Source organism: Pseudopodoces humilis, chromosome 8, assembly GCF_049639895.1.
Source record: "Pseudopodoces humilis isolate 2021_Gansu_Grassland_sample_001 chromosome 8, ASM4963989v1, whole genome shotgun sequence".
Taxonomy (NCBI): domain Eukaryota; kingdom Metazoa; phylum Chordata; class Aves; order Passeriformes; family Paridae; genus Pseudopodoces; species Pseudopodoces humilis.
The window spans coordinates 29,699,675-29,723,397 of NC_142207.1; the positions used below are offsets into that span (position 1 = coordinate 29,699,675).

The 23,723-nt window shown below is 44.1% G+C and overlaps 1 protein-coding gene across 1 annotated transcript in view; it reads left to right on the forward strand.

Annotated features, from left to right (window-relative positions):
• TMEFF2 (transmembrane protein with EGF like and two follistatin like domains 2) overlaps positions 1–23,723 on the forward strand; it is a 122,623-nt gene that overhangs the window by 63,107 nt on the left and 35,793 nt on the right. The window contains exon 5 of the mRNA XM_014259058.2: positions 9,165–9,261. Coding sequence (XP_014114533.1) covers positions 9,165–9,261 — 97 coding nt within the window. The remainder of the gene's footprint in view (positions 1–9,164; positions 9,262–23,723) is intronic.

A 23,723-nucleotide genomic window follows, 5' to 3' on the forward strand; every position in this document is an offset into this window, starting at 1 on the left:
TCTTCCTACCAAATATTTTCATGCAATTAACTGACGCCATATGTTTTCATGTTTGTTGAAGAGTAGGGTTATGTAAAAGATAGGATCTATGTTGCATAAATATTGTATCTCCTCCAGCAAGACTTGGAGGCTTTGCAGCTGCCCTCGTCTCAGCTTCTGGCAAGTTCTTTAGGTGCCAGCACTCCTGTGCACCCCGAGCTGCAGCAGAGACTCAAGGAATATCTACCTACAGCTTTGGGAAAGCAGAAATACCTTCACATGTATCAGGAGGGAGGTCTTGACAGCTAGCTCTGAGATGCATTTTTGCTTTGTTTTTTTTGTTTTTAAAGGGAGTTCTCACAGGGAACAGAGCTCGGGATGAGCCCTGGTTGTACAGTTCAGAGGATCAGATCAGTGATGGTTGTTGCAGATGAGGGAGTGCTGCTGCTGCAGAAACACTAAATTCTGGGGTAGGAGCTGTGAAGGGGGATTGGGGATCCACTGAGCTGGTGGAGGAAAAGGCAGCTAAGGCTTCTCTCACAGCTCTCAGTCATGAGGCTACAGCCTGGCTGGACATGGGCTGTGACTGTCAGTTTTGGCACCCCACTGAACTGCCCCCTTCTGAGACCCCACTGCTAAAAATGAGCTTGGCACGCACCCGCGTGATGCTTCTGAGCCCCGGGGCAGCTCCAGCTCTGCTACGTGTGGGTAACCTGCACTAACAGCACAGAAGTCAAGAGAAAGGAGTATGACATGGAAGAAAAGTAGAAAGGGAGAAGAAAACTGTGTTCCTCTTGTTGAATCCAGTGATAGGTAGACCCAAGTCATTTTTACAGTGGATCCTCTTTACACACCACTGATTATGTAAATGGGACACAAACTGAATTGGACTTTCACTTGCTCTGGCACTCCCTTCCATTGCCAGAGTGATTTTACGACAGCTTTAGTATAAATTAAAACCAGGACCAGCGTCTGCCATCCACATTTTAGGATTTAAAACCAGTCATTTCCCAAGATAATTGTGGTGCAGTCGAGACCAGGAGCAGCTTCCCAAAAATTGGTTAATACCCAGATTTGGGTTTCCTCACTGGCTTAAATGGAGTGGCATATTATCTCCTCTATAGTCTGCCTAGAAGATAGATTTGATGTCTGCAAGCAAAGACATGAAATTGCTATAGGCTTCCATTCTTATAGCCTGCCACCTATTTGATTTATGTGATAAGTGATCTCAGATGACCCTCCAAGGCACTGAACCATTAGAGAGTTATGTTGCACAGCGATAAGAAATCTTCAGAGATACCTAAATCTTCTTTTACCACTGGGAGTTTCATCTGTTCTGGAATAAAGAACATTTTTATGTATGATGTTGCTATCTTGCTAGCCATACTAATATTCAAAAGGATACACAGACTTAAATCAATAGCGAAGTGACAAAGATCTTAAAACTGAAGTAGTCACCAAGTGGATGCCAGACAGCTCTTTTAGGTTTTATCTTTGTTCCTTTCATTCTGTTTCTTGAAAGATGAGTAGCTGTAAAGGTTCACATTTAAGACTTCTGTTAATCTTTCCACCAGGTAGGAAGCTGGCAAAAGCACCCTTTCAGTGTGGAAAGCCCTGGAAAAGTCACATCACCCATTTGGGGCTTGCTTATTTTAGGCTTTGTGAAACCATGGCTTTGGATTTTTTTTATTTTTTTATGTTTTCACGGAATGTCTGTAAATTTAGTGATGCGGGTTCCTCTCTGCCTAGAATGACTGAAAGTGCTCAGAACCTCAGGTAGGATGTGAGTTCTTGGCAGAGGTCAGGGAAAGCACAGATGGGTAATTTCTGTGGTTTATGTCCAACTGTAACATCTTCTCCTACAGAGGAAGGCAGCGCTGCCTCGTATTCCTCTAACTGAACCTTCATCTCATGCGGTATTTCTTGACAGGATTTGTAAGTGCCATGCTCCAGCATGTACAGAGTCCACACATTCCAGCTGTGGAGTTCCATCCTGGCCTACTCGACTTCTCTGTGGCGCACAGGACCAGCCAGCAGCAGCAGCTCACACCCGACTCTGCTTCGGGGTAACCTGTGATGGCCATTTTCTGACAAATAAGAGAAGCGTTAAGACATTGGGCACTTCCCTGGACTGCAGCTTCCTACCTACCCTGGCACAGTGCTGAGGTTTAATGATCTGTGTGGCCAGGCAAGTCAACCTGAGGGAGGAATCAGACATCATCTTTTTTTTATTTCTCCTTGATCCTGAAAAATCTTCCGGTCCTTGCAATTAGGGCTACAGTAATTTCCTTCCAGGCTGTTAAATAATGGCCTTGATTGGTGACCCGTGCATTGCATCCTCCCAGCTCTGGCCGTGTCCACTTGGTTATTTTGTTCATTCTCTTGTGCATATTGAAATATATAAAAGCAGGGACTGATGCCACCAAAGCTTTGGCAGCATTGCAGGCATGTTTTTACAAAAAGATGTATCTATTTCTTGAAAATTCTCCTCCGAGGAAGTGAAGTTTCTCTTTAAAGTAATGCAAGGCAGAGATGAATAGTCCCCATGTGCTATTTTGGCTTTTTACTCAAAGCTGTTTTTGAGGGGAAGCTCTTGGCAAAATTAAATGAGCCTACTCTTCCTCACGCTGGCAAATATTGTCAGTGCTGGTCATCGTCCACCTTCATAAATCTGCAGTGCTGGCAGCCCACAGCACCAGGCAAACGTCAAATTTTGTAGGGGGACCACACAGAGGTGCAATAACCACAGCTGTTTCATGTCAGCGTTCAGAAGGCTTACAATAGGGTTTTATTCAATGAGCCATTCCTTTTGTAACACCATTAGAGATATTTGCTAGGGGAAACTGGCCTTGACTCGCATTTAATTTTTATCAAATGCACTGTGGGAGCTGCAGGAATATGCATGAGACAGCAACAAGCAAGTGGTGTTTGTTTAGAATAAATACACACTTTGAGTAAGAATTGAATCCGTTCTCTCCTGGCCACGCTTGCAGAAATGCAGACAAGTCCCTGCAGAGGGCTGTGGAGGGTCACAGTCAGCTGCTGAAAGGAGAGAGCTGCAGAGGAGCAGTGCTGTTCCCCATCCCATCCACTTTTAGCCCCAGTAAGTGATGTTCTGAGGGCGGGAATGCTGCGCATCTCACCAGGGGAGACCCTCGAGCCCACGGGCCTGGTGACTGATGGAGAGCAAGACAGGAGGTAAAAAGTAAAGACAAAGCAGCAGTGTTTAGTAATAGTTTGAAGCAAATTTTGTACCAGCTATTGCCCAAAAAGGGCATTCCCAGACAGTTTCCTTGCACTGTGACTGTATCCAGGGCAGAGGCACAGCCGTCACCCACAAGGTGTGTGTGAACTCAGCCAGGGGCTGTGCACAAGGGTCAGCAGCTCCAGAAGTGCTGCTTTCCTGCCTGACATCAATGTAACATTGGACTGAAAAATCATGAAGCAACCCTACAAAAGCAGTTTTTAAAAATTATGAGAGCGTTCCTGGTATTTGTTACACTCACAAGCATTTTCTCCACTGCTCTAAAGCCTAAGCATACCTTTCAAAACAAATGTATACGTGGAAGCTGAAATCCTTACACGTTGAGATAATCCCCTGGTTATGATTTTTAAGAAAATAAATATAAGCTGAGAATCACAGTATGAATACGAGAGCTGAAAAACACTGAAAATTGAGTCTGACTGGCATCAAAGCAGTGCCAGGCTCTATCTACATGGTTTTTAGCAATAAGATAAGAGCACATTTTATCAGCAATCTGAGCTGGCTGGGTGCATCCAGTTCCTCCTCAAAAACCTTGCTAGGTATTTACATCATGCCAGAGTCATCCCATTAACCTTTTCCAGCGCTTGGCTGAGAATGGCAACACAGAGGTGTATCCAAGGATGGGACCTGAGGCAGTCTAAACCTTGAGAAAGGGGGTCTGATTTCCCAGGCAGCCTGCTCAGGTATGACATGGCCCCAGTGCTGTTTAAATCACCTGCCCATATAGCAGAGAGGGGGTTTCAAGTGGGGTTTCACCTGGGGTGCTGTGCAGAAACCATCAAAGGCACGTTTGTGTGAGGGAGGATGCTCCAGGTCTCCTTTAGAAGTTGGGTCCTGAGCTGGGCACAGACACTTGTTTTCCCCCTGCAATAAGTAATTTCCCCAGGGTGTTTATGGGTGTGAGAGAGGGCAAATTTGTATTTATTGAGATGGAGCCAGCTGGCAGGAGTAAAGCAGAGCAAGGCACGTCAGAGTTTGAATTTATTACCAATACTGTAGGCCATTTTCCTTTCATTTTGACAGTAATGCCGTTCTGAGCCTCTGCCAGACTTTGAGGGCAGAGTCATTGGCGAGTTGACCCCCTGCCTCGCACCCTTCATTTTTCTCACTTTGCAGGTTTAGACTGAGCTAATGCTTTAAGGAAAAAGGGCTTATTGATTGGAGTGAAGTCGCTTGCAGCATCTGGGCTTTTATTGGTACAGTTTGTGAGGTGTTGTTAGACGTCTGGTAGTGCAGGTAGTGCTTGTTCTCACACATTTAGTAAATTCTGCTGGCTTCTCTGTCCTGCTTGCTTAGAGCTTTCTCACTTTCTCCATTCACCTTCTCACCTGCTCAGAGCACTCCTGATAGAACTGAAGCATGTGGCAAAATCACCTCAGCTGGTCTGAAGAGCATCCTCCTCCACTACATTTTAATTTGCACATTGTATTTCTTTCTGCAATACGAAAATGGCCATCAACTCTCATCTCCGTGTGATTTTTGCTATTACCTAGATTTTATAGCTGAAAACAAGCATGTATCCTGTTAGGATGAGCTAGAGCAAGCCTTTTTTTGAAGTTTCTCTTTCAACAATAGCAAAGATATCCCACCATGAGGAGTCAAGTCAGAATCAAGGGTTGTGATGAGCACGTGTCTGATCACATCGATCAAAGGAAGACTACATAAGAGTAGTCATAATTCATAATTCATTATAGTCATATTTTGTATATTCAAACATGTGGTGATGTTTTATATGGTTTCTTTGTTGTGTTCTCCAGTGTAGTTGAAATATATTGAGTAAGGATTGTTAAATAGTCTAAAAAGCCATGTGAACACCGAGCTGAGGCTTTCTTGAGTTTGCCCTTTTAACTTCAGAGGAGTGCTAGCAAAGAAAGATTCAGAGATCTATGTCTAGCCAGTTGCCACCTGATTGTCTCTCACCAGCTACTCTTCCCACACCTGTTTACTCCTCACAGTGTGGTCTGTGGGGCAGGGTACGTGCATGTCCCCTGTGCCACTTGGTGTCCCACATCAAGATGCTGTGCACACTCCTCACCATCCCACTGCAGCTGCTTTTCTGGAAATTGCAAGGAATCTATTGCCATCCCGGTTTTGCCACTCGTCAGGCACCTTGGGAAGACACTGAGCAAGGGTTAGTCAGAAGCTCAAGCACAGATATTTTGATGTCTATGTTTTAAAACCTCTAAACCACCAATCCATCTCCTAATAGAGCGTGAGTCTGGGAAGCCGTGTGGGTAAAGTCCTAGCATGATTTTTTGGGGGGTTGTAGCACCTACAGAAGACTTGATTCAAAGAGATTCAGTGTAAAGAGAAACTGGAGATGTCTACAGTGGGCATGGGCAGCTTTGGGGTTTTTAGTTCACTCCTGATGTTACAGGAAATAAGCACAGGGTCAGACCAATCTACCGACGGTACTTTCAATCTGGTTTTTTTTCACCTAGGGAGACAGAGTAAAATGCCTCAGAAATGGCTTCTTTCTTGTGGGACCTGCAAACAATACAGACATTCTTGGAACCACAGCTATCTGATCTGAGCACTGTGAGAATGCCAGAGAAGGACCAAATGATTAAAACAGGAGCTGTTGTGGTTATCACAGTCCATTGACTCTGTAAATTGTGTGTTGTGCCTTCACAGCTGAGAATTTATATTGCTTAGGAGATTGATGTAGTCTCTGAAGTGACTTTCAGATAATGTTAGTGACCTTCTAACCCTTGTTAGCACATTTATTTGGACTCTCAAAGTTGATAATCTTGCTAATACAAATAGGAATTTGCAGCTTAACATTTCTCGGTTGTGTGAGAATAAGTGGTGGGCTTCAGTGATTAGCCTGCCTGGAGCCCTACTATGTTCCTGCAGGGCCTTGGTGCTAAAACCTCAATAGTTGCTAATATGAAAGTACCTAACATGCAAGAAAAGAAGATTCATTCTCTGTTTTAGAAGAGGAATCCAGAAACAAGATTATTTTTTGCTAACAATTTTTTCCAGTTGGGTTAGAAAAGAAGTGCAAATCAGCAAGTGCAGTGAGGGGTAAAAAGGAAAGAGTCACCTTAGAAAATAAGCATCCACTAGTCCTCAAGCTAGAAAGCAGCAGGGAATATTGGGAAAATAACTCGTTGTAAGATGTCTGATTTATCAAAGCACTTATCTGCACAGCATGGAGAAAACAAGCCCTGTGTGTGTCAGTTCTGGGTGTGGGTGCATATGCCAGTGGGCATGTTTGTGTAGGGAGAGAAAACACACCTTAAAGAAATGTAAAGAATAATGTTATCTGTGTTACTGACAAGAGAAAGAGCATAAACAGGAGATAAACAGCTGTCTTTTTTAGCAAGGACTGCTGCACATTTGCACATTTGATGACAAGGTGCACATTGACTATGGAAAGCTGGTCACAGGGCTTCCTCAGAAAAATATGAAGGAGTGACCTATTATTTTCAAGTAGAAATTCAGAGCTGCAGTGTGCTGTAGAGTGAATGATCTTCTTCAAATCAGTTACTTCTGTTCAACATGCTCAGTGTTTCAAATGCCTTTTTTAATGTTTTAAGTAGCTATTTCACTTATTCTGTGATGTAGAACCGTGTGAGGTCCCCGGCTAAGCGACACGTGCTGGGCAGTTATGAATAGAAATATTACAGGGAGGAAGAAAGCAGGGCATATGTTTTAAATTAAAAGGAAATGCAAGGGAAGTGATTTGCAGAATAACAAAATAAAGAAATTAAAGCTCCATTCCATAAAGTATATATTCTCACCCTCCTGAACTGGAGCAATTGTCATGCTTCTGATAGGTGAGGAATGCTTGGCTGTCGTAAGAAGTCATCTGCCCGTGGGTCCCATAGCCACTCATTACATGTCCTGCCTAATATCTTAACCACTGGAAATCCCCTGCCACGATTGGCTGTCAAAGTTATCTCCTCAGTAAAAGAGATTTCTATATTTAAAATGTAAATGAAACATTGCGGGCCTGGATGCAGCTGCAGGGAGGTGGGGAGGATCACGAGCCTGGTGATGCCGTGGGGCCAGAATCACACAGGCAGCACGTGGAGATGCTAATGGTGTGAGGATGTGGCACCTGCACTCCTTGTCCACCCTCCTACATTGGCTTTTATAACATGTGAGCCTACAGAGTTTCTCAGGAAACAGAAATTTAAGGAAACAGAAAAACCACAGCTAAGACCCTCCCTGTAAAGCCTGACAATGCAGTAGAACAAAAATCCAGTGTGTGTTTTTCCTGGTTTCTCCTTTGGTTTTTTGTACATGAATTTTATGGATATAAAGGTGAGCAAATTTATACAAATAGAGCAAGACTCCCTTTTTTCTTTTCCTTTTGGGATAATCAGATAATAAAGTGCTTTTCATAGGTGAAGTTTTTTCTCTTTAATATAGCCTAAATTCTCAAGCATGACTGATAAGAAATTGATGCAGCATAGTCCATACCTAAAAATACCAACACTTCCTTTGACTATATTCAGGCTCAGGAAAAAAGCATTTTAGATAAGTCATCTACCTTTGGTATTTCTGTGATTTCTATCACCGTACTATCTAAGCATATCACAATGTTTTAATATACTTGTTTCAACATTCACTGTTGGGAGGAAATTATATTATTCCTGCTATCACATAGTGGGAAGCAGGGCAGGGGTTACCTGACTTGCCCAGGATAGGGAAGCAAGTCTGTTGAAAAACAGGAATTGGGGTCACACTTGCTCTTCTAGGGGCAAAGAGCCCTTTCTCCTTAAACAGCTTTGTGAAAGCCTGGGATTCTCGTCCTTTTTTGAGTAAATAACAAAAGCAGTTTATTCGAAGTCAGAGCACTCTGACACAAAAGCCTCTGCTAACAACCTGGATGTACATCAGGCAGATGATTTGTCCAGTGGGTGTCACTGGGGCCATCAACACACTCCAACGTGTCCACCAGCTTGGAGGGGCTGCCCCTAGGTGTGCAGAAGCCTCCAAATGCAAGAGAGATGGCACTGCAGGGGCTGTAGGTGCAGATAACAATATCAGTCAGAGCTGCTGCGTGCTCAAAGTCTGTGCTGGTTTAGTAAGTCTGCAACTGGCAGAGGGGTAGCACTAGGTGTGGTGTCTTGCTAGGGGGAGGTGTCTTTCAGAAGATATCAAAGGGTGTTTATACACTTCACTAGAAACATGGATAATGTTTATTTTGGATCTTTTAACAAACCGTCTTCTTGGTGCCCACCTTAGTGGTCTCAGCTGTCAGTGTTTTTTCACCGTCCTCTTACACCCATATTTTTATTTTCCCTTTAGTGCCTTCTTGTTTTTGACTTACGGGCCAGGTACAAACCTTACACAATTGCAGACATGAGCATTGACTTTCTCCTGGTTTCAAGTTTAACCTCTGCTGGAGATTGTCCTCTCCTCTGGACAGCACTAAATCTTCCCTGCCAGAGATAACTAGTCCTTGGGGCTCATAGCTGTGCTTCCGCAGAGAAAAATGCTCTGCCTTTGGAGTGGGCTAGATTGCACCACACAGCAGGTAATTTCAAAACATTTTGGAGGAAAGCATCCCCTTGGGGCCATCTCAAGGCCTTCACAGGTAAAGGACACGAGGCAGCATGTGATGCTATCAATGCCCCTCCGTTATTTTCCCAGGGAACAAAGCAGTAAGGCTCAGTGGGGACACGACCTTCCTGGGCTGCAGCTTGAAGAGGTCATTGTTTAAGGGAGAGGGAAAAGGAAGGGTTTTTTCTCTGGTTTTCCTTTTAACTCTGTAATTGAGGGGATTTGTCACAGGCCAGCACTGAGGTCTCTGTGCTGGCCCGCTCAGGAGCGCTGGTGGCCGGCTGTTGGCTTTGTGAGCAGCGCGTTAAGCTGATGCACTGAATAGATTTCTCTAGAGACAGAGGAGTGCTTTGCTACAGTGCTGTCTTTACTAATGTGTATTCTTCTGCTTTCCATCAAACAGTCAATGAAGGCTCAGGTGAAACCAATCAAAAAGAGACATCGACCTGTGACATTTGCCAGTTTGGGGCAGAGTGCGATGAAGATGCAGAGGATGTTTGGTACAGTAATTTGCTCTACTCTTCTATTTTAATGAATGTTGTATTATTTAAAGGTACTGTGGTTTGGAAAGCATTACAAATGTTAGGTACTCAATTTTCTGCACCCAGAGATTCATCTCAAAGTGACTGAGGTGGTTATTACTCTGAAAAAATATATAAAACACTCTGGTTTATAATTTTGGAACATGCACAATTTAGACCAAGTTTAGAAACACAGTTATCCATTTTGTTGCCATTATAACTTATGTTATTCCATCTGGGGTTTTACAGCTTCATACTTCAGTAAAAATAGAATTGGGAAAAATAATTGACCTAAAGCTTTCCCAGTTAAAAAGTATCATTAGTATTATCATCATGTTAATTCATGTGTGGCATTAGAAAGGCTGGGAAATCTGTCTCGCTTTTTCCTAGTTTGCTGGAGTTGAAAACCTTGTCCTCAATTGCTTGAAAAGATGAGAGTGTACATTTGGACATTTTCTCAATGGAAATGTTTTTAATTTTTATTTTTTAAAAAGGGTTTCAAAAATCATTCAGGTTTTTTTTTATTTTAAACCTTAATTACTTAAGTTGAAGGGAAATAATTCTATCAACTCAGACTTTTATTTTTCATTTTGTCTAGGATATATGCAAACTTATATTAAGCCAACTCTGAGCTAATCATTTCATTGTGATTTTGGAGCAGCCAATAGACCAGAAAGGTCACTTATTCACATTTCTAACTCTGCCCTAATGCCACGCTTCATGTTTCTCCCTAACTAACTAAAACAGATTTAGGGGGACAACAAAATAACCGTGCAAATGTCAGAGCTGTTGCCTGGCTGGTGTTTCTGGAGCTGTGGGCTAGTGGTAGCTAAAGAATGGATGTGCAAACTGGGCAGTGAGGTGTCAGTAAAACCATGAGGCCAGAGCTCTAGTGTGGAGAATCAGAATGGAGGAGTCAGTAAGGGAATGGTGACAACGATAGCTCTGCCCACTCTTGGGCAGCTGACCCTACCCAGGCAAGGCATCCATGCACCCATGGGCAGGCATGAAATTAGGAGTTCTGCTGTTGAGTGAAGAAGCTCGAGAATATGGTCATGGGTATCCATTTGTGCTCATTTTGGTTTTGTCTTGCCAGCCTCTTAGTAATTGGTAATCTCTGCAAACCAACCACTGAGCCCTCACTCTGGCTTCAGTCATCAGAGGAAATTGTGGTGTTGAAAAACAGGAGCAAGGTGCATCATGGTTATAGGTTTCAGTAATGTAATGAAATTTGTGAGTAAGAAATTGCCTAATGTTGACTTTGCTTAAGAAAATTACCCCAGGTGTTATGATTTTCATTGTCTCCTTGACTGGTTGTCCTTGAGAGCTTTGGTGGTGCAGTGTAGAAACAAAACCATGGTGAAATTAATATATCAAAATTCACAGTCTAGTGCTCATGTTTTCATAATTAAGTGCGCTTCCAAATTGGAAGGCAGGAGAAGAGAGGGGCAAGGAATAAAATTAGCTACAAGATAACATTATTAATCATAAGCACTGAGTAGCAGTGTTTATTTTTTTCCAGAAATAGCTTGGTAAAACTGCCTGATCCAACTTAGCCCAGTGTTCCCACTGCAGCTTTTGCACAATGTAATTCCTCCCCGTTGAAACAAGTTGGCTTTTACAGAGCAGCATAATGATGGTGGGAGCTGAGGTGCTCGGTCTTTACTGACAGGAGCTCTTTCTGCAGGGGAAGGTGCTTCTAGGGGCAGGAGGCAGGGAAGGGCTGGCACTGGGAAGATGCTCCCAGACAAACTGTTAGGAGGCTGGAGAGCTGATTCCCATCCAAAAACCCAAACCCCATGTAAAGCCTGTGAAAGGTCTGCTTTGAAGTAAGCAACTTCATATGCCGTAACAGAGCTCTGTTTTCCTGTCCTTGGCCCCTGATTTGTCTTGGGTAAGCATCTTCCTAAACAATGAGCCTTCTGGCTCTCAGCTTTTCATTATTCTTATTTCTAGGATAAAAGTGGACTATATGTGGAGGTTGTAAATCCCTCTTTCAAATATATGTTAGTTGAATTTTCATGTTTGGCACCAGGGGCACATATTGCCCCATACTGCTTGCCAAGAAATGCCAATTTATTATTTGTTCACTGTTTTTATGTGGATGAAGTATCAGATGCGAGCAGGGCTCCTTTAGCTCTCTCACCTGACTGATGAGGTTTGTGAAGTCCAAATGGGGTCAGCAGTTCCTGGTGGTCCTGGGTCCCGTTATGACAGGATTTTGATCCCAGCACCAGCAGCGAATCCCTTTCAGTCAGGAGCGGTTTGAGGGTGCAGGGTCAGTGCCTGATCCATTCCAGGTAAGAGGAATGCAGGCTGGTAGCAGAGCCAGACTTCAGAGAGCTGGAGATGCAAGGCTGGCTGTTCACCTACTGTTTCTAGGGTGCCAGAGTAGATCAGAAAAGAGAGCACAGGTGTGGTAGCAGATGTGGTTGGGCTGCTGATGATTTAAAGTGACAATTGACATTCTTCAGCATTGTCACAGCCTATATTTTGCAGACCGTTATCTCCAGTTTAACTCCTTTTGTCTTTTTTTTATTTTTTTTTTCCCCTTGGTTATTCATTGCCAGTTGTCACTCATCTAAATTGTGCTATTGTACTGTGTCACCATTATTTTTAAATCTTTTTATTTGCGTAAAACCAATCTGTTAATGGCTAGACTCCTGGGATTCTAATGGGGGGTTGGCACACAGAAGATTACTTGAAGGGGTAAGATTTGTCTGAGCATTTTCTGGAAAGTACAGAGAAAAGGCAGGAGAGAAACCTCTGTAATAACAGGTTTTCCATGGCATGCAGAAGCACACATGTGTTATTATCCTATTCTGCAGTCAAGTATCGTGAGAGTGAATGCAATTTGGCATTCCATTAGTGAATCTCTTTCTCCAAGTTAAAAACAAAGACTGTTCACTTGAAAGTCTTTAACATCTTGCTGCTTTAATATGTGAAAGCTTCTTGTCACTAAGAGGATCATGTATTACTGGCATTATTCCCACCTTTAATGCATTTTGCACCAGTGGGCTTCATGAATATTTAAAGCAGGGCAGTGGCTACGCTCTTTAGCACGGGGTTGCAATCTATTGGTAAATCAGACATTTGGTGTTGCTTGCTTTGGGTTTTATTTCTGAGCTGGCTAAGGAATAATTGATTTTGTAAGACAGGGCTACTCAACATAACACCCCCAGAGATATACTTAAAGGGAATTGAAGAATGAGGCGTAACGTTTTGAACCGTGGTGTATTGCTCAGATCTTCCAAAAAGCATCTATGAAACACTCACTGTACATAAATAGTGCTCACCAAATGGAGTGCCTGCTCTCTGCTGGAGTGGCTTAGTGTCAGAAACCTGGGTTCCACCATTATCTCCTCCTTATGGGCCACTGAGGAAATAAGAGCACTCCCTACACTGGACAAACCATGGCTTGGATAAATACTGGGCAGCTGTTTGTTCAAAGTGGAAGGAGATAAATAAGAAAGATTCTTTGGTTGAGTTTCCAGTTGGAAAATGCTGACAGTGGAGGGGACCAGGAGTATTTTCTTAAAACAAGATTAAAGCCTGCAAACCTCTGACTTGCAGAGTTAATCAAAATCAAAATTATGAATTGGGGTTAAATATGCATAAATTTCCCTTTGATTTCCATTATCAGCAGGTCAGCCAGCAGCAGTGGAAGTGAGCAGCACCACCCAAAATAAGATGCAGGTTGCTAGCTGGAAGGAAAGACACACAGCAGTGTGTGGGGTGCTCAGAGAGAGCTTCCCCTACACCCTGGCAGCCTCCAAGGAGATGAGGAAGCCTCCAGAGTTCTCCTCTGCCTTCCCTTTGCTCCCTGCTGGAGGCTGCAGGTGAAGGAGAGAGGCAGCAGGTCCCTGGCAGGAGGTGCCTAGCCCTGAAACGAGCCATTCGAGGGTTGGCACCAGTGGTAAAAAGTGCCTGAACGCCCCTGCTGCTTCCTGCAGCTTGCTCCCTCTCACCCAAGGACTCCTCCTTGGCTGGGAGTGGCGTATCACGCTCTGCAGTAGGCACTGTGCTCGTGGAGGCTTCCTTCCCTCCTCACAAGCCTGGCCCACACTGGAGGAGCCTTTCCCATTCCCATTCCAAGGATCCCAGGGGGCAGGTTCAGCTCAGGAGAAGATGCTGAAGCCATTCTTCAGGGTCACTGATGACCCCAAGCTGGGAGCTTGCAGGGAGGCATCCAGGATGCCTGGAGGAAGGAGCTGGTTTTGCTGTGGCACTGCAGCACAATTACAGCAGGTCCCCGTGTCCTGTGCCTCTGTCCCCACAGCTGGGACAACAAACTCCACTTAGCCACAGCACACAGGCACATGCACAAAAAGGTGTTACAAAGATTAACTCTTTCAGTCCCTCATTTCATATTTTACTGCTAATCACTGTACATTTCGTTTGGGTAAATGCTCCTATAAGGCAAGTGAGCAGCCAGAAGCATGTGAGGAGGGTGAAACCTCATTCTCATGCAAATAAGTGGCTCTGTATATGGGAGGTATCTGTGCAAATCATGCAGCTGCCATCTGCAGCCACCCCTGCAATCAATACTGCCCCAGCAATCAATATTTATCTTGATTATAGTATAGGAAAAAAAAAACCATATAAAAGAAACTAATGATTTTGCCAGCTTCTCGATCCATGCAGCAATTAGGTCAGTCAGCTTTGGGTCCCTTCCCCCTTCCATCAGTTGCTCTCAAGCAGAGCATTTGCAAACAAGATGCTGTACTGCTATAAAGTACTAAAAGGTAGTTTGAAGTCTCACATACATTACACGGGTATTGGCTGCTTCGTGTTCAGCAGTGTGTATAATAACTATGTGTGACCTACTTGTTCCAGATGCAGAAACAACGAGCTGCTTTAACATCTGCAACGTCCCAGGCATTATACAGTAGATATATCAGGGTTTTCTGCTGCTTTCCGTTATCTTCCAGTGAAAAAGTAATCTTTGTTCATAGCTAGGCATAGCACTTACACATACATGTTGGACTTGTGCTCAAATAAGCACAGGAATGGAATCAAATCATTAAAAATACACAATTCTGCAAAAACTTAAATCTCTGCTTAACTTGAGATCATACCTAAGGCATGAAGTGAAGCTGCTGCTGCATAAATTCTCACATGGAGCTTAGTAGTCATGTCTAATAGGAGTCCAGGCAAGGGTTTGCAGAGGGAAGTAAAGGCCCTGGAGTACAATCCCTGCAGTGCACAGCAGCAGATGACCAAGGCACCCTCTCACACACATGTCCCTTATCTTAGCCCCAACCTGATAGCAGAGCTGCCTGCAGTGCCTGCCCAGAAACCAGCCCACTTCTGACACTGTTTGTTACCTGGTAAAGTTTCATTTGGTGCATGTTCAAGGGTAAAATATTTTGAAACAAAAGGAAAGCAGCTGACTTCCAGGGAGACTGTTGAGATAAGTGTAGAGACACCCTTCAGTGGGTTAAGAGTCAGCAATACTGAAAAAAATGTAGCCTAAGCAACTGGAAATTAGTCAATGAAGCATTTGCAATGGAAGACAAAACATGAGGAATGTTAGAAAAAGCAAGATGATGCCTACCCATCTGTATGTTACATTTTCATTATGATGCCTGCTCTAAGGAGTGAGCAGGCTGGAGGCTTTTATAGGAGGCTGGTCAGCCAGATCCTGCTGCCTGGAGTATGAGAGCTGAAGAGAGAGCCCAGCCATGTTTTTTCATTTGGGAATGGGAAAAAAAGCCATATGAACAGACACAAAATTGGGAAAAACAGCAAAATACAAAATTTTAGCTTGAATTGCTGTCCACAGCACAAACAAGAACAACATTGCAGCAGCTCCAGCTTAGGTGAAAGATTTGGCTTATTAGAAAGCAGTGTCTAGACATCATGTTGGGGTCAGGAAATAAGGTAAGCATTGCATGAATGCCATGGTTCCTGTCAGGTTTCCCTGTGGCAAGCTGCTGAGATATTTTAGGACTCTTTCAGAGGGCAGTTTCAACCTAAACTGGCCTAGGTGTAAAAGTGACTTTGTTCCCAAACATAAACAGGGAGAGATCCCCACAGACTTCAGAAAGACCCTAAATCAAGCCAAAAATAGGTGGTTTTCCTCTTTCTCAGAAGGAGTCTGCAGAAGGAGGCAGGAAGGGTATGGAAAAAGCCATTGACTTAATCTTCAGCAGCCCCAAGAAGAGCCTATGGTCCAGTTCTCCAGAGGAGGATGAGGGAAGGAGCACCTTGTGTTTCTGAACTGATTGCACTGCTACAGGCCTGGCTAGAAAGTTAATGCTTGGAAAAATGATGGCTTGTTTTGCCATCTGGTGAAATTGTTTTACTCTGCATATGTATTATTTGGGCTTAGTTAAAACCAGCCATTTCTCTCAGTCAAGCGAGTTTCACAGAATCACTTTACCATCTCTGCATCCTTCATCCTGTGCCAAAATAGCCTATTTAATTTTGAAATGAGACTGATTCCCAACTCCTTTAGGATGATGGTTGGGAGAATTTGACCTTTCTATCCATTGAGTCAACACAATCCTTCAGAGGCTTGTGTTCTTTTGAGTAAGTCTTGCCTTTCCAGATTCTTGGGATTTATTTTCTTAATAACATACTTAAAAAAAACCAAAAAACTTGTTTTAACATAAGCCAAGATTGTCTGGAGTTACTTATACTTCATAGTGTTTTATTACCAATACACTTTGGAACACTCTGGTAAATAATTCTGCCTACACAAAGAAATTGGCTATATTTTCTCTATACATCGAGGAAGTCTGTCATGTAGACTATATATCACGGCTCTAAATGTTCTCAGATAAATGCAAACCCACATTGTATTCCCTCTGTACTACTCACCCAAGCAGGTTTTTAAGGACCCTATACGACACATCCATCTCTTATCCAAAAACTAGAATCCCTAACATTTGGGTTTGTAATAAAAATGACATTTTTTACCTTTTGCAACTACAGCAAAATCTGTTGTGTGTCCAGGGAATAATACTTTACACAGTCATAAAGCTTAAAGTTTTTTTTGTTTTTTCCCTTGTGCTCCTCTTTTCAGATGCTCACCCAAATTTGATTTTCAGTTCAGAAGGTGAACTTCCAACTTAGGGAAGTCAATGAAAGTTATCCCACTGACTTCAGTGAAACAAAGTTCTCTCCCAGTTTGATAATTATGGAGTAACTTCTTGGTAGCCTGTGGAGCCTTTTGCTGGCAGAAGGGAGAACAAACTCAGCTGGAGTGCAAATGCTCTGTCAGTCTTACAGTGCAAAGGAATAACTTGGAAATTGTCATGATAAAAGCAGAATTTGCCTTACTGACTGCTTCAGTTGCTTCAGAGGAAATATTGATTTGTGAAAAGCCAAAAGTAATTTCTGAGATTTTGGGGGTTTTCGTGTCTTATCATGCCATGTTCTTGTAGGAGCAAGACAAATTTTTCTGAAATTCAAGGGGAGGAAGGCTTGTAAGAGTCAGAGTCATCATTTGTCTTTGCAATTAGCAGTCTGTCAACATTAGAGTTGGGGGGAAAAAGCTGCAATAATTTTAAAAGCGTGGCTCAGCACAGACCAATTTTCCTGTCAGGTTTCCATGGCTAGGACACCTATCTATGTGTGTGTGTGTGTGTGGATGGGAGGCATGGAGGGATGGCTGGTCATGGCAGAGAAGGCTGGAGGGACAAAGGGCTGTGCAAGGGGAGGAAATGTAAAGCTGACTTGCAATTAGTCCAGTTGGCTGTTTGCTGAAGAGTGGGGAGGAGCTGCCGTGGCTGCCCACGTTCAAAGGCTCAGGGAGGATTTTGGGGTCGCTACCCAAGGGTGGAAGGGAAGTTGTCCTCTCGTGCCTTCCCTCTGCCTGTTTGGGAGGCTGGAATGGCTCACCCAGCATGAGCAGGTGCATTAAAGGTTTGGCAGGGGCAGCTGGAGGATGTGGTGTGGCCGTGGGACTGCGTTGACACCGACCAGGACCTGTCACAAGGAGGGTGCACGTGTGTGGCTCAGTATTGTGTGCGGCAGCAGCATCCCTCTCTCTTTCCAGGAAGTGTCTGCATACAGCATGTACATGTGACAGCTTGGTGGAGAGCCACCATTTCATGTGCCCAGATCAACAGGGGAGCAAATGAACCCAGGATTGGGGATTTTTTTTTTTTTTTAACTCCTCTGCTGCCAGCTATGACTGTGGTTTTCAGTCCTGGCTAGGAAAGTGTCCCAGCCTTCTGAGCACATTCCTCTATTTACACTCGGAGGAACAGCTTTGGCAGTCTGTTCTGTGCTCCTGCTGTAACACAGGGGGTTGTGAAGATCACCCAGCTCCTGCTGCTGAGTGGGAGGGACACAGGAGGGTCCCTTGGGGCCCTGCAAGGGCAGCACTGTGCATGGGCGCTCCCCGGAGCTGTGCGGGCTCCGCTGGTACCCCCACGGTGATGCTGGCTGTGTAACCCCCCGGCTGGGAGAGCCTGGGCTCACCAGCCTGTGAAAGTGCACATAAGGGATGATAATATGGTAATGCACATCAGATATTAATGTGCATTGACACATAATCGTCCGCGTACATCAAGGCATTACAGCATGAAAGAGCGAGTGCAAAGGCCTTGCAGAGCGACGTGCTTTTGCACCTTTCTTTCCCCCCTGTTTTCTCTTAGCCTTGTTATTTAAAAGTAAGCTTTCCTCCCTCCCTGGCCCCCCATTTAGGCAAAGTCATCCCCCAGCAGTAAAGTGAGCGCTGCCTTCCTGACGGCCTATTTAGTCGCAATAAAAAGCCGATTGGCCTAATGCGCAATCAAGAAAGGAGTGACATTTATTGCTTCGGTTTTATGATGCTGTGAACTGAGCAAGATTTGGAGCCTTACAGTGCCTTCAGGGGGCAGGAGATCACCAGCAATGAATTGTATTTATACCTTTTCCAATTTCCTACTAGCGTTTTAGCAATAAATAGACTGTGTTGTTATTGAGTTTTATGTAAGTATGTTTACGAAAGCAGGAATACAACTTTGTAGCTCAGAATTACATGTGTTGGCTAAATAGATCAGCAGAGAGAATAACTATGTAAAACACTGGGAAAGCACTTACCAATTTGTTATCAAATGTCTTAATAGAATGCTTCATCTCTTCCATCCCACTTTATGTAACTATTAAAATAGAACTGCATCCATTGCAGAAGGTCAGAGGCTCCTTCACACACCCATGTAGGAACATCAAGGCCACGGTTTGTTCACACATCTAAACCATTAAAAATACATCCCATGCATTAAATATGAGCCTGAGGAAAACTCAGTAGGAGCTGACGCACAGGGCTGACCTCAGCTCTCACAGCCCCTGCAGAGTGGCAGGTGTCCCTTCCCCACAGAGCCCATGTCCTGCCCCAGTCCCTTCCCCCGTGTAGGCTGCAGCTAAAAGCCTGTGTGAGATGTCCCCAGACGAACAGATTTAATTGCTGTGTCTCAGCCTGCCCATTTTGTAAGGGAGCTGTCCCCAGTGGAGCATCCCGGGTGCTCCAGGGACACATGTCCTGACCAGTGCACAGCACTTGCTCCTTTCAGGGAGCTGCAGGTGGATTCCACTCATCTGTGTGCCAGCCCTGAAGAAGGTTACTCTCATCCCTTTAGTTTGCTGGCAAGGACATATCCTTGAGATGGCACATTGCAGTCATTTGTCTGTCTTCCTCTCCCTGGCATCAGTACTGTCCCTTGGGGCCTGATCCCAAAAGCAGCCAGCCACCGTGGTCATCACGAGGCAGCAAACGAGGCAGAGCCAGCAGGAGTGCCTAGTTTTGTACAGCAGCTTTTACCTACAGACCTGACTGCTCTGAGGAAAAGAGGGTCACTACTGCACCCTTCCTTCTTGCAAATGCAGTGATTTGTTGGGTCCCAGGCTCATACCTATGGGCTGAGATCTCATTTCACTGCCTTATTTCTGCCTGTGCAGGAGGTGCACACAATGCCTGAAGGAAAGCCTGGAAGTATCCTCCTAAAATTGCATTGAATAGCAGCCTGGATTTTGTTTTGTGGTTGAAGACAGCTGACCAAGCTGGGTATCCTGGGATATGTGGCCAGTTCAGGTGGTGCTGCCTCAGGCAGGAACCCCTGGTTAGGGTGTGGTGCTAATAACACCAAGGTTCTGGGTCCAATCTCTGCATGGGCCATTTATTTAAGGTGATTTTTGTGGGTCTCCTCCATCTCAGAATATTGAATCCCTGAGGAGGCGGGAGGCACACGTGTTTGTAGTATCCCATGCTTCCCACTGGATGTTGCAATTTTCCCACTGGTTGTTCAGTCCAGGGTGAAACTGTGGGATTTGTGGAAGCAATTTTCATTATTCTGCTGGCTTGAGTGAACAGTATCAGCAGTGTGAGGCACACAGCAATAAACCGTTCACGAAGGACAGCCTCAAATGTTTACAGAGACAGAAACAGTCTGCAAAGCTTTGTTTTAGCACAGACCACAGGGACGTGAAGGACACCAGGGGTAGGCAAACCATAGAAAGGCATTTATTTTATTCTATGAGTTCTAAACAAACTTTACCCATTAGGCACCTCCAGACACTTGAATTGGCCTGTGCACAGAACTGGAATTTTCCTCCCTGGTCACACAGCTAGCATGAGGGCTTTTCCATGACTCTTCAAACCTAGTCATCAGCCTTGTGATTCCCTGTTTGGCTTTAAAGCATCCTAGGTAGCAAAAACCGCTTTACACAACTTAGTATCTTTTAAATAAGAATGATATTTAGAAGGACAAAAAAAAAAATTAAAAAAAAAATAAAAGAGAGACATTTATTTTGCCCTAAAGTTGTTAGCACACAATTCAATGTACTGTTGAGGGCACCAGAGGCATTGGGAAGCCAGGTGAAGGTCATACTATAATTGGTCCTGTGAATTGTAAAAAGGAGGCAAAGGTGAAGATTGTAATGTTTTTTGTCAAAAATTTAGTGCAAAAAGTTACAGGTCAAAAATGAAAGGGGAATTAGGACTCAAGTTGCAGTGTCTTGCACTGCAGATTAAAGATTTTTTTTATGAGCTGCAGCCTCCAGGATGACTTCTTGAAAACTGGAGGAGCATGAGACCAGCTCCTCACTGAGCTCTGCTCACAGCTGCACAGCAAGGTGTCTCCAGGAGCAGCCCATGGTTTTGGAACATCCTTCATGAGCTGCCATGCAAAGCATGCTCTGAAAAGCCCATGTGTACTTTAAAGCACTGCCAGTCCATCCCTGCTGTGCAGCAGCAGCAGTGTGGCAGCTGTAGCCCGAGCTCCTGCCTCTGTCTCCAGCTACATTCCCAGAGTGTGTTCCATTTGGTATGCAAGGAAGGCCATCAGTAAATATATTCACCACTTTAGTGAATTTTAGCTTGACATATGTCCAGTAAACAATATTTTGGGCCCTTGTAGTAAAAAAAAAAAAAAATCACCTGATTATTCAGCGCTTCCTTCTGTTATGATGCTTTGGGGTCCTTCAAATCATTTTCATTAGGCACTACATAATAATAAAAATCTCCATGCAGTATGCTGATAATTCTGTGCATGGTCTCTGTGATTTCTAATTGTTTGAATAACAGGATGCTATTGAAATGCCATGCAGAAACATTGCATCACCCTGAGGGAATCAAGCTTTTCTCCTTTTAGTCCTGGTGAAGATAAACATTTGAACAGTTGAAATAGGTAAAATATCCCAGGGAAGCCACCATGCAAAGTAGGCATGCTAAAGCCCTTAGTGCAGAGGCAGGGCTGCAAAGAACAAAAAGGAAAAATAAATTAGATAAATAAATAACAAACATTGAATGGAAGGCACACAAAATAAGCCATGCTTTTCTTCTCTTGTGATCTTAAAACAGAAGAGAAGCACTAGCAGGCCCAGGAAAGAAATATTGCGTGCTATTTTTATGCTGCCATTATAAAATATGTATTGTTTATTGTTCGGCACTGCAGCTAAAGTTTTGCATCAACCTCAAAAATTACAGCAAAATTTGTTTTGAAGGAGACACGCAGAATCTCTATTCTTTAAGCCTCTTAATGATGTTCTTAAGAGTGCAGTGATAGGATTTCAGTCTCCTGCAAGCACAGACAGGTTGTAGGGTATGATTCATAGAAAGTGTAAAACACTGTGTGCCAGCGTGCATTCTGAGTATGTTTTCTATATATGTATGTCAGCATATATATGATGTTCAGTGCATGCCAAACCAGGCAATGATGCCAGGCAGTTCTGGGTGCCGTCCTCATGGGCTGTGCTGCAGAGACCACTGTGGGTACCTGAGTTTGGCCAGGCTGCCAGAAGTCCCTGGAGGCTCTGCACCGAGCGTGTCAGCACCTTGCCTCTCTGTTCAAGGGGTGCAGCAGCAGTGCTGCTGTGGGGCTGTAAATCACTGTGAAGCTCAGTGGTGCTTGGAGGTGGGCTGAGGGGCAGAGGCTCGGATTTGTGTGGTCCTTTTGACGCTCACATCAAAACAGAGGTGTGTCCAAGCCACCTGCAGCACTCCAGTTTTGCTGCCTGTGCGTGCAGCTGGCTTTGTGGGTGGGTGCTGTGCCGAGGTGGGTACAGAGGTGACCTGTCACTGCCCCCCAGTGAAGGGCTGTCACCGGCTGTGTGTCTGAACAAGGCTGCTCTGAGCAAGCTACCTGAGGTTCACCTTGCCCAGCCCCTGCCCAGAGCTCGTTCAAATGTCTCTGCATGATGTTGTTGATGTTGTGTTGAGGCACTGAACGCCCCCAAAGCTGCCTGGGTAAATGAGGGCTCCCACCAGCCTCCCGACACGCGGCTGAACCGTGCTACAATGCCTGTTCCAGTGTCGAGGCGTGATGTTAAGCCTGGCTTCATTTCAGCTTGCCTGCTGGTAATGTCAACAAAGATGCCCTGTGTACCAGAAAGAAAAACCTTGCAGGAATCCAAATGATAGAGAAGGCATTTGGGACTGATTGCCAGGCTCTTTATGCAGGCATATACTGCCAGATTTGCTTTAAATGGGCATTTAATGTCCTGCTCACAGGGGCAGGGGGCTTGGAGAAGTCTGTGCTGACATCCAGAAATTTGAGTTTCTGATCACCATTTTCTACTCAGAGCAGAGGAAGATAAGAAATATCTCTGGTGGAAACATCATAAATGTACAACAACTATGTTTTTATTTATATACTGTTTATACTGTTTCATGGCAAAGGAAAGGCTTTGGGCTTCTTTATGCTGAAAAATGTTGTAGTGGTTTTCAGGGGTTTTCACTGCTTTTTTTTTTTTTTTTTTTTTCCTTGGAGAAAATATACAACATTTAAAATTATTGCAGAGTGGAACTTCACCTTCCCTGTAAAGTAGTGCTCTTTGAGACATGGTGGGATCTCACACTTGACCAAATTAGCATATGCGCTCAAATATCAGAGCTCTGACTAGTAAAAATAACACTAGATTTGCATTTTCACATTTTTAGCTCTTGCCTCCCTGTCTCTTTGGTTTTATGCCTTTTTTCTTGACTGACAATTCTCTTTGTGGCAGATTTATTGCTGTTCTGCTGTTTGGACCCTGTAATCAACTAGACACTTGGCTGAAGACGTTAGTCATTTCATTAAGTACTTCTCTTTCAGATATCTCAGGCACAATTTTCTGTTGCTCTGGTTCCAAAAAGCAAATGACCCACGGCCAGCAAAGTCTGAATATGAATCTTTAATAAACAGAGGTAGTACCAACAATGCTCTCAGGTTTCCAAACAGCAGAGGGCTAATTAAAAGATGCTGAATGAGGAAGAACTGCCATTGCCATCTCACTCTGACAGAAATGTGCCTGCATCTGTTCCCAGTGAAACCACTCTTCTGGAAGCACTGTCTCATTTATCCTCCTTGCTTCCCATCAGAGCTACATAGGAAACCTTCCTCATGCTACATGCAGATATTGCATAGTAATTTTTATAAAATCATTTTTCAGTAATACATTGCTGGAAACAAAGACTAAATAGTTGTCTTAGGAGTAAAGATAAAGCATGGAGTGCCTTTCTTTTTGTCATTGCTGTGTCACTAATGATTACATTCTATTCATGAACTAAGGAAATAGAATTATAGGATTCTCCTACCCTTCATGGGCAATGAACCATTCTCTCATTTCATTGAGACTCCTCCTTAAAATGCAGTTCCTCCTTCCAGGACAGTCCTTCATAGCCATGAATCCTCTCTTCAGTAGCTTGCTCTCTGCAGGCAAAGGTACTCTCTGTGCCCAGAAAATAATACCATATGTTATTTGCAGAAACATGGGGTGTTTGGAGATTGTGCACTCACACATGCCTGGTTTACTGACCCCATTAATTTTTTGTGGAGACTGATTCAGCAGAAAGCCAAGCTGGCTTTTCCAGCTTGGCCAAGCAGCCTGGTGCAGCACATCACCATCACTGCTGGCACATAGACCAGACTGAGGGCTGGGCAGCATTTCTTCATGATCAGGATCCAGGCTGGAAAGGAGTTCTTTGTGCTCTTCTCTCATTCCCCTGGGGAGGGAAGAAGCAGGATAAACAG